Below are 11,958 nucleotides of genomic sequence, written 5' to 3'. Positions count from 1 at the left end.
TGTGTTATCCTTCACAATACGATTCTTAAAGATGAGAGAGGCATGAACTTGTAGTTCTTCTACGACAATGTGGGTAGCCATGTCAAACCAGCTAGGGACCCTAACCTCATTAAAGCTTTTCTTTAGACATACAAGGAGATTGAAAATGCAAACACCCACTTTTAGTTTGAGGAGGATCTCATGGAGCACCATTGGCAAAGGGCTGGGCAGTAACAAACTCATTTTTCTATTCATTTTTATTTAATTCATGTGTTATTTGTATTCGGGACAAGTTATATATTGCATTATTTAGTTTGCTTCGGTGATTTGAATAATTATTTGTAATGTGGATGATTGTTGTATTGTGTTGGCATTGATATTTTTTCTGAATAATTATTTTGTAGCGTGGATGATTGTTGTATTTTTATGGTGTGGTATTGATATTTGCGGACCGGCGGCAGCGGCGCAAGAGCAGACCCTGCAAAGCAACCCGTAAAAGAGTATATTCCGCGAATATCCTCTTATAGGGGTCCGTTTTACGGAGTCTGCCTCTGCGGCCGTCCACGCCGACCCGCAAAGCCGTTCTTCCGTGAACTGCAAACGCGGTTTGTGGGTCCGCGTTATGTGGGGTTCCTCTAAGAGCAGGAGAAAACTTACACAGTATGTTTGAAATCGTGCCAAGTTTAGCCAGCGAGGCACGCAGCGCACCACGCAACAGCAGTCATGGTCATGGCGTCATGTCCATTGTCAAATTAGGCAACGCTGTTGATTCTCCAAACGGCCATCAGTGGCACTGCACGTACTTACGTAGGAGTACGTGCCAGGCCGGCCCCTACCACCACCATTGCATTTCGACGCCGCCGCGTGATTCGCTCGATACGACAGCGCTTGTCCGTTTACTGTACGGACTGCGGACCGCGCGCTCATGCTACTTGTCTTATTCTTTTTTTCTGAAATGGAGGAGGACCTTCGGCCTCTGCATCTGGACGATGCATGCAGCCACTTTATTAATTATTCACACAAGACCTTACAAAATCATACAAAAGTAAGATTAAAGCCACCGTCTAGGTAACATCTGTCGTTATTCCTATCCAGATGATGAAGGGATGCTGATAGTCTGGGCCTAATACACAGACCTCGCAGCCAAACCTAACATCTAACACCTGAGATCCCAACCAGGACGCCTGCCGGGTATGGGGCACCCACAAGTCCGTTGCACTTCTCAACCTGGACGCCTGCCGGGTATGAGGCCGCCGTAGCCACCTGCCACCAATCCATCTTTAGTGCTATACTGCTGCATGTACCTTGCCCGGTCTAGCTGCCGTCGACGCCACCTCGACGCCAGACAATGCCACCATCCTGCGCTCGTCCATCATCACACGCCCACCGGCGAGACCCCGCTGCTCCATGCCGCTGAGACTCGCCGTTGTCGACGTGTCAGATACCACGCCGCTCCGCCTCTTGTCCCCTCCAGCCAACACTTGCTCCAAAACGATGCCCCCAGAAGGGAGAACGACATCGAAACGTCACCATCGTCCGATCCGGTAGATCCAGATCTAGGGTTTCCCCGGGAACCTTCCGATCAGGTTGACGTGACCTGCAACGACGATGCCTCGAGAAGGGAACGACGTCCGAGACGCCGCCATCGTCCGCCATGACCGCAGTCAGACGCGATTTTCACCGGAAGCCACGGCGTCCCGATCTCGCGGTTGGCTGGAACGGAGCCCTCCGCCGAACCGGTGACGTCGCCGCCGATCCGGTCCCACCGCCGTGCGGCGCCCCCGATGGAGATCCCGATCGAGATCGAAGACGACCTCGACCCAAACCCCGCCACCAGCACCGCCGCACCGTGCCACCTCCTCCTAGCCCAGTCGCCGCCGGATCCAGCCGTCCCCGCCTCCGGGAGACCAGCCGGACGAGGCACCCCTTGTCCCCGATCAGACGACCCGCGGCACCGCCACGAGGACCAGAGGAAGGAGGGAATGCCCCGCCGCTGCCCGCGCCGCACGGGCTTCGCCCGGCGGGCGCACTCCGACGGCGGCGAGGGGAAGGAGACGCTGACGAGGCGACGGCGGTGGCGGCCGATCGAGATCTCCCAAGGCGCGCGCGGGGGGCGCGCCGCGGGAGCGGGAGCGCTTTTGTCCTGCCTGCGGATAATATACGCTTATATCCGCTGGACTTACCTTGCTAACCACAAGCGGTCAAATTCGTTGTCTTGACACTTTTTTCTTAACTTAAGCACGATCTGATCCTATGTGCAAATTATTTTCGGATTTCACCTTTTCTCTGCTGTCATTGTCTTTAGCGATATGGTAGCACATGGACTGTGGTGTTAGGGTCTTTTTTGCATAAAACCAAAATGACAGCGCAGGTAAATCCTACCGTCAAAGGCCTTGGCGGTAGGATGTGTTACCCGACCGTGAAAGACAATAACAATAGAAAAAAAGTCAGATCCAAAACAATTTTGCGCATAGAGTCAGATCGTGCTAAACTAACTAAAAGGTGTCAAAACAATGAATTTGGCCACGGAGACCGTGCCTGTAGCTTTGTGGTAGTCTCAATTTTTCTTCTTTTGAAAGTTTTTGTAGTCTCAGTTGATCAATCTGAGCTACTGAACTACTACGCCGCCGTAGCAGCAGCGAGTCGTACGTGGCCATGACCTGTTCACCCAAACAAGACCAAAGCTTCCATGCATGATTGCTTGGGCACGGGCCGGCCGATCAAGCAAGCACGAGCAGGGCGGCGTGCGCGCCCACGCCCATCGACCAGCAGCGTACGATCAGCAGAGCCGCCGACTTTGCTCCCGTCCAGGCATAACTTTGCCCTTTGCTCTTTGCTAGCGTGTTGTGTGTGTGTGTGTTGGCTATGTGCATTCTGACTATACAAAGGCGGGGTTTTCAATGTGTGCTAATTATGTTTATATCCACTTGATGCTTTATTTCGAAACAATAAAATTCACCCATGGCAAAACAAACCAATCCAAATATTAGCGCCATGGGCATCCAGAACACGCACTCCTCGCTATCCGCAGGTCGCCTTCGTTTGGTGTAGCCTCTATTGTCCGGAACTTCAGATTTCACCCCGCTCGCTTCCAATGAGTTGTTACCGGGCCTCCCACATTATTGAAAAAATGTTTATACAATTTTCTACAAAAATCTTGTACTTCAAAAACAAAAAAAGATCTATTGTAACATTAAAAATAGATGTAACATGTTAAAAATGTTAACGCATTTCAAATTAAGTTACTCATATTTTTGCGAGATGTTTATACAATGTAAAACATTGTTCTTGTAGTTTACAAAAAATGTGTTGTGTCATTAAAAATGGTCGATGTGTATTTGAATAATTATTAACATGTATTTGAAAAGTGTATTACAACCATGTATTCGGAAAATTCTAAATCATATATTTCAAAAATGTTCAACGTGCTCCACAAGTATGTGAAAAATGTACAATGTGTATTGAAAAAAGTAGAAATGTTTTAAAAAACAAATAAATAACCCAACCAGAAAGAAATACATAAAAAAGAAAAAAAAACTGAAAACTAAAAATAATGCCGAAAGAAAACTGGAGGAAAAGCCGAAGAAAACCGTGCGATGCTATGTTACATGTTAGGCGATGCATAACTTTGCTTGGGATGCTGTATTTCGCCCGTATTGATATGTATTACGTCTCGCCTACATGGCACATTATTGGCCCGGCTCCATACTGTAGCATTGTTTTGACTATTTTATATTTGTTTCTTCGGCTTTTTCTTTCGATTTTTCTTTTGCTTTGATTTTCTTGTTTCTTTCTCGGCTCTCATCGTTGTTTTTTTCATTTTCACTTTGTTCTACTTTTTTCTTCGGTTTACATAGTTTTTTATTTTTATTTTATCAGCACATGTCTACTTTTTTCACACACAATGCAAAATTTGTGTATACATCAGGAACAATTTTTTATACATATTACAATTTTTAAAATACATGATTAACTTATTTAATAATATATATTTTGATGTCCAAATTTTTGTACACATCAGGATTGTTTTAATAAACGTTTAACTTTAAAAAAATATGTGATTACATTTTTAATATTTGTTTTAATGTTAACCTTTTTTTCATACACACTGTACATTTTCTATATACATATGAACCATTATTCCAAATTACTTTTGTATGCTACTTTTTTCATATATATTGCACATTTTTGGTATACATAAGGAACTTTTGTTTTATACATGTTTACTATTTTTCAGATATATGTTTACTTTTTTGCAAATGCATCTTTTTAACTTTTATTTTCAAATACATGTTAAATATTTTTGGAATACACGTTGAAAATTTTATTTCGCTATCAACATTTTTTTGAAGTTGCGATAATATTTTTAACCCTGCACATTTTTTTTCCAAACTTAAGTAATTGTTTGTGGATTATATGTATTTTAGGTTTTTTAGAACATAAACAAAAGAAGAAAGTGAGAGGAAAAAATGAAACAAAGTGAAGATATGCACAAACATGCTACTCGGCCGGCCCACTAGGGGCATTCCGCTACTGCACACAGGCCCTAAGCAAACAGTTTAAATACCTTTCATTGACACAGTTTCCAACCGTCACCTTACTAAGGTGTGCGATAGGAAGGGTCCATCGCACACGACCCACTTTATTCATCTGCGATAGTGCTCGAGAATGCATACATTCTGGCAAAAACAATCGTATGCGACGCGGGAACTTATCACACACACTATAGTCACGACAGACGCATGGAATTGGTCATCCATTGCACATGTCTTATATGGGTTAAGCGTTTGTGTGCGATAGTGCTCGAGAATGCAGACGTTCTGGCAAAAACAATCGTATGCGGCGCGGGAACCTATCACACACACTATAGTCGCGACAGACGCATGGGATTGGTCGTCCATTGCACATGTCTTATATGAGTAATATTTTACAAATTGCTCACAGAAACCAGACACAGAATCAACGCAAAACATTTGTGAAATATTACCTATGACACACAAATTTCGCAAGGGAACTTTGTGCAATGTCTTGAGCATCGCACACATGTCTTCGATTGTTAATGTCTGCCATGTATGATACCATCGAATGCGGTCCACATACAATTTTCAGGTGAGATGTGGCGCTATTGCACACGATTTAAAACCTACTGTTGTTTAAAAAAGTGTGCTATTTTTAGTGCATCACCCGCGGTTCTATTCTTATGTGTACTTTGGTTGTACATCACACACGGTTCCACCATGAGTAAAGTGTGCTATTTACGTGCTCTTAGTTTCTTGAACCGTGTGAGTTGTACATGGCAGACGGGAAGGGACATGTTCATCCGCACATTGGATGCGCTGCTGGAGAAATCATATGAACAGTCTCTGTTAGACAAGGGAAGAGATGTAATTTACCATATTTTTAGCAAAAGTAGTAAAAGAGAACATACATGGCAGAGACCCTGCGAGTTGATATCTCACTGGCACTGCTACGTTTCTCATCCTGAGATTATTATCAACAACTCCACGCTTCTCTTTACCTGACATTTAATCACAGCGGTAAGAAATTATAGGACACCAAACTCAATCTCGAGGGTAACCAATATGAGAGATAATGTCATCTACCCATAGATGGCTATCATACAGAGTACAAGCAGATTCCTAATATAAACCACTATTTGACAGGAGCCTTGGTAACTGATGCTTGGTCTTTCACCCACGGATGTACGATTAATTGATCAGCAGTCGGACGCGCAGCAGGATCACGCTGCAAACAGAGTTTCAGAAAGCTTTTTGCTTCAGAAGAAAGATGATCTGGGATACCAGGTATGTCTTTGCTGTTTGCAATTTTGAATATTGCAGCCACCTGTGAAATTGATTACAAAAGGTAGCACACAATGATGAGAAGAATAACCATCATAGCCATGCAAAATCTCATAACAAACTCACCCCTTCGTACTGACTCCAAGGAGGCCTTGCACTTGCCATCTCAAGAATGGTGCAGCCAAGGCTCCAAATGTCCACTGAAAGGCTATCTGCATTGGTATTCATGATAACCTGGGAAATAAATAGACATCACTTGATGTTCAACTAACAATGGAAAATACAGAGGAAAATTATACTCCCTCTGTTCCTAAATATTTGTCTTTTTAGAGATTTCAAATGGTTACCACATACGGATGTATATAGACATATTTTAGAGTGTAGACTCACTCATTTTGTTCCGTATGTAGTCACTTGTTGAAATCTCTAGAAAGACAAATATTTAGAAACGGAGGGAGTAGTAATCTTACCTCTGGAGCCATCCAGTAAGGGTTTCCTTTGAAGGATCTCATCGATGTGGCTGCTGATATCTGTATAAATAAAATCCACATTTAACAAAATGATGTCTGTATGAATAAAATAAATGTCAGATCATTGTGAGAGTATTAGTACTTCCATGATTGGTCATACTGAAATCTGCGAGTTTGATGTCACCATTACAATTTACAAATACATTTGCTCCTTTGATATCCCTGTGAGAAACGCAAGTTTTCATCAATAAGAATTAATAATACATGATGTTTTCTCAAAAAGAAATGGCCATCCTATTCTATTTACTTTGATGACTGCCCAATACCTGTGCACTATATTCCGCCTATGCAAGTATGCAAGGCCAGAAAGGATCTGTGCAGTGTAATTCCGGAGGACTGCCTCTTCAAATGGACCATATTCTCTAAGCAACTTACGTATAGAGCCCCCAGAAACAAACTCAAGATAGAGCGAGAGTGTTTCACTAGACTGCATTGGAATATGAAACTTATTCAGGCAAAATGATAAAGTTGCAAATAAATGGGACTCTTCATAGTTTACACTATGATTGGAAATAAATATATTCTAATATATCTAACCATTGTAGCACCACCTAACTTTCAGATAACATATTGTAGTGACTGTGATTGCCTTGGTAATTTATGATACTGTCACATGTTCAAGACTAGATTGGTAATTTATGATATTGTCACATGTTCAAGACTAGATCATGGAAGATAGCCATTTCTTTTGTATTTACCAGTTCACTGCCATAGTAACCCATTTCTTTTGTATTTACCAGTTCACTGCCATAGTACCGCACAATATTTGGATGAGAAAGATGATTTAGGAGCATAATTTCCTGTTCATAAGGAGCATTGTTAGTACGAAAGAACTAACATTTGTTACATGACAATCATAATGACTAGTCGAATAAGCTCCAAAGATGATACCTGATTTAGCTGCCTCAGACACTCTTTTGACTTTGAATCGCCAGCAATAACCTTAATCTCTTTAATTGCACACAGTTGGCCACTTTCACTGCATTACATTTAGAGTGCAATTAAGTATACTGTACAAAGGAAAGGTTCAGTTGCTGAAGAACAGGAGAAGATAAAATGCTCTAGGATCAGACTGTGCACCTGTTCACTCCTAGGTATACTTGCCCAAATGTACCACTGCCTAATAACTTCCCCTTCTTCCACTGCGAATGGAGGAAACAGGAAGATGTGCAAGGGACGCCTGGAGGAAGAGGAAGAGGAAGAGGAAGTGGGTGTGGTGAGCTTATGCTCCGTGCATCATCCTGCCACGCAGTAGGGTATCCTGGGCGCCCAAGTGCTATTGAATGCACATGTGACCTTGGACAGTGTTTGCCTCTTGAACTAGGGGGAGAGTTCGGCAACCGTGTAGGGAACAAAATTTCTGTTGATTTTCGGCCACGGTAGGATGTCCTTTGATCACTTGGAAGATCCAAGATGTTAGGGTGAAATTCTTTTCTTGGAGAAACTGAGGGTTCACACAATCTGTTATTCTCCAAAGTCAGATTATTTACGAGAAAGCGCACTTCTTCTAGCGCAAGACTTTGTTTCTGGGAATCAATGGCTGGTGTTCTATTTGCATCTGATATCCTATTAAATTGAGCATGAAAATCAAGTCAGTTTAAACACACATATATGAGCCAATCACTTGACATCACTAGTTTTTTAAGCATTCTAGAGTTATCACATATCTTAACACCATAATTGGGATTGAAAGAATGTCGTTTTAGCAATATTCTTTTTTCGAAAGGAGAAAAGATTGACAAGCATAGTCTCATATGCTTGTAGCACACGGCGATAAGTTGGGTCACAGAATTTCAGATTAATTTGCACAATAACAAATTTCAGATGATTGGCAAATAAAATAAGCTGTTGGAACTGCCTTGAAAAATCGATACAAACACCAGTTATAAGAACAAAAAAAAAAAAATCACCGTAAAGACACTGCTAGAAGCACGGAAAGCGGAGTTGTTACCGGCTGCCGAAAGAGTTCTTATTTCCTTGATCACTTACCGGTTGCCAGCAGAGTTATTTGTGAGCACTACTGATATTGACTTCAAAAGAAGAGCACTAGTGATGTAGTGGTGACACGAGAGTGTCTCCTGGGCTGGGATTACTCGTCATGCCTTTTATTTCCTTGCAAACATGTGTTGCCTTTCATGAGTATAAGTTTGTTCTAAACCTTAAACTCGAAAAGCCAGTTGAAATTGAACTATGGACTCCTGGTACCTAGAAACATAACTTTGTATCTATTGTTCCTTTAATTTGCTTCCAAACCAGGATCACTGACATGGGCAAGGTTAACCATGGCGTTGTTAACTCATTTCGCAAAACCTCAAAGCCAATCTAGTAAAGAAAAACTCAAATCCAAACCCCCAGGAATCACCAACCACTTTTGTGCTTATGCCGAGCACTCCATACAACCGCACATTTCTGCCATGGTCGCTGCCCTGACCAACAGCAAAATATATTGGTTCTAAATGTCAAATGAGCGTGCACATATGAAAATGATTAATATGAGTTATATCCTCATAAAAAAAGCAGAAATTTGTATAAATAGACAAATATTATGAAAACGTGCGTGCGCACACCTCTAGTTACAAATGAAAGCATCAATGCTCCTTTGTTAAAAAAACACACATATATGTGTGCGCATTCACACTTATAATTTAGTACAAGAGCAGTGCTAGGTGTACGACGAATTTTTATACGATGTGTGTCCGATACTAGTAAACCACCCTGAGATGACCCCCCTACTTGAACCACAAACGTAGGATCCTAGTCTCTTACGCGGGTCGCATACATAAGGCTATATTCAAAGCAATTTCGCTAGTATAATTGTGTTAATTACCTTGTCCATCGGTGATCAGGGTTCAACTCTTCGATTACAGTTTCACTCTGGTTCAGTTCATTGATAATATCCAGTATACTGGGTCTTTTGAACCTATCACAATCCATGCAGCTCAGTGCTATTGTTATGCATATGTTCACTTGTTGGCAGTATGCTTGTAGTAGTTTGGAATTATGCCATTTCTCCTGGAACCTTTTCCTCCAGTTTTCGTGTACCTATGGAATCAAGTATAAAGATAGGTTTGTGAAAAATAATCATTAATCTTTTAATAAAGCGAAAGAGAGAGCGGTTTGTACTTGATCAAGAAAGTCTTGGTAATCCATCTCAGCACTTAAGGAATTGCCTCTCGGACCTGCAATTATCTTTGTCATTACAACACCTAAGCTGAATATGTCAAACTTCTTCGAGACGACCTGATGAGAATAGTATTCGGGCGGCACGTAACCACTGAACATGGCAACACAAATGGATATACAGTGGTAATTTTTTTATGAACGATACAGTGGTTACGTTGTAAGCACATTTTAATTTACTGGAAAAGGAATTCACTAACTTACATTGTTGCTGCAAGATTCTGTGGGATAACCAAGGTTAGTTCGTTGCCAAAGAGCTTCGACGAACCAAAATCAGCAAGTTTTGGTACCATATTCTCATCTAGCAGTATGTTTTCAGGTTTTAGGTCCAAGTGGTAAAGTGGTTCTTTGAATTCTTCATGGAGGTATTTTAATCCTTCGCAAGTTCCCTTGATAATTTTGTAGCGTGTGTGCCATTCCAGTCCGTCACATTCCGCTGCGTATTTAATTGTAGTGTCAAGAAAAAAAATGAGAATATATATAGACAAACCGTTTCATGTTCACATGCTAATTACTAACTGGACAAGCCTCTCCCTGTACCAGTAATATGCTCTCTAAGGTTCCCATTTTGCATATACTCAAAGCAGAGCGCTCTGTATATATCTTCAGCAAAAATGGTTTCTCCGTCGTGCAGCATTGGCTTATGTTGCGTCTCGTAGCAGTAGCCAACTAACTGGACAATGTTGTGATGCTTGAGCCTCATCAGGTTTTCAAATTCATGTTTGAATTGGCCGTTGTCAGCTCCTGTCGTGTTTTTATGGAGCACCTTGACGGCAATATATTTCCCATCGCCATGCACCCCCTGTTCAGCACAAAATATGGAAGTACCAAACTCTGTTTGGTTTAACACGTTACAGTGTTCATATCGTGTGTATGTAAACCACTAAAACTAAAACATATGCCATAAATGAATTACCTTGTAGACCGTTCCGTATCCACCTCGACCAATTACTCGTTCAGGGGAGAAACTATCCGTGATGGCTTCCAACTGTTGTATTGATAGTCTCTTTGCATTTTCTAACTTGGTACCCAGGGTACTGTTTATGCTGAGAGAAGTTGAAACCTTAGGTGTTAGAAATTTAATACTATAATGTTGCCTCCGTCAGAAATAGCATGTACTCCCTCCGTAAGGAAATATAAGAGCATTTAGATTACTAAAATAGCGATCTAAACGCTCTTATATTTCTTTACAGAGGAAGCAGTATTAGGGAGTGGAACATTTGGACCTGGAGTAAGTACTTCTCTAACTTGCGCAGTTAATATACTCAGTATTTAATGAAACTTCCCTAACATTCATATATACTGTCCGTATTAGGTTTGAAGGGATCTAGTATATTGATTACTGAAGGGCACGAGTCGATAGAGATAGAGCATAGCAGGCACATGAGGCGCAAAAGGTAGACCAAACAAGATCAAAGTATTCCTTGTAGAAGATGAAATAAGTGAGAAGCAGATGAGATTCAGATGTAAAAACGGCTCCAGGATCTGGAAGGTAGCCAGTCGGGGGATTAAGCAGAACGTAGTACTAACCTGGACCTGGAGCTGGAGCTGGAGGGCAGAGGAAGGTCTTTGCCCGTGGGTGCTCCGTCGGAGCCGCCGGGAGACGCAATGTCAACAGTCCTTTGACTCCTTGTCCTTCACGGGAGGAAGGGGACGAGGTTCTCATTAAGTTGGCCAATTACTGGAGGGCGGAGACTGTTTCCTACTAGTAGGAGGCACGTGCAGTGCACGTGGTGTCCTGGTCGAATTGCAAATACAATATCTGTTCCTTCATAAAAAAAAAATCTCTGTTTACACGATAGATACTACAAAAGCTAGCCACAAAAGATCTTGAATGAGAAAATTTCTAGTCACCGTCACGTGAGGATGCAAGGTGTGCAGATAGCCGTGCAGTGTCTCGATCGGTCCAGAAAAATCCCGTCCACCATGTTCTGGCGGGTGACTGGATGGAGCGAATCCCAGTAACTATAGCCGTCGGATCACCCGAGTTTGCTATCATAAACGATAGGGATTCACTCCATAGAAGGAATCAACGGTTAAGAAGTGTCTTGTACTATAGTAGTAGAGATAGAGATACTACGCTCATTCCGTAGTTTTGTCGACCTTTTAAACAGAGCCGAAGCGACAGAGCGGGCAGTAAATCTGGTTTTCGGAACCTTCTAGAATGTTCCTGCACCGGCTTTTTACTGGTATTTAGTTTTTTATTTTATTTTTCAAGTTCATTATAATAAAAAATCTGCAGAAATTTTAATAAATGTTCTTGTTTTCAAAATTTGTTCACAAATTTTTTAAAAATGTTTTCATTTTTTTTTAAATTCGTTCACGGTTAATGAAATCAAATTTCAAAATAATTTCCCTCTTCAATTTTTTTTCGGAATTTCAAGAAAGATTTCCTTTTAAAAGTTTGTTCACAAATTTAAAAAATTCTCAGGTATTTTAACTTTTTGTGTTTTAAAAAATATGTCTAA

At 41.6% G+C, this 11,958-nt stretch overlaps 1 protein-coding gene across 1 annotated transcript; it reads right to left on the bottom strand.

The window, feature by feature from the left end:
- Nucleotides 1-5,027: 5,027 nt before the first annotated feature.
- Nucleotides 5,028-11,127, bottom strand: LOC119361473 (the record flags this gene model as incomplete). The annotated part of the gene is made up of 15 exons (XM_037626663.1): nucleotides 5,028-5,318; nucleotides 5,408-5,823; nucleotides 5,907-6,014; nucleotides 6,251-6,310; nucleotides 6,397-6,472; nucleotides 6,577-6,737; nucleotides 7,009-7,110; nucleotides 7,202-7,289; nucleotides 7,391-7,876; nucleotides 9,138-9,352; nucleotides 9,434-9,584; nucleotides 9,695-9,926; nucleotides 10,031-10,292; nucleotides 10,407-10,536; nucleotides 11,021-11,127. Coding segments are annotated over 14 exons (2,370 nt in total), but the record flags the coding sequence as incomplete, so codon positions are not given.
- Nucleotides 11,128-11,958: the final 831 nt, after the last annotated feature.

This window comes from Triticum dicoccoides, chromosome 2B (genome assembly GCF_002162155.2).
Source record: "Triticum dicoccoides isolate Atlit2015 ecotype Zavitan chromosome 2B, WEW_v2.0, whole genome shotgun sequence".
In the NCBI taxonomy this organism is placed as follows: Eukaryota; Viridiplantae; Streptophyta; class Magnoliopsida; order Poales; family Poaceae; genus Triticum; species Triticum dicoccoides.
Note: the sequence above shows the minus strand (reverse complement) of the source record. Positions and strands in the feature narration are given on the sequence as shown.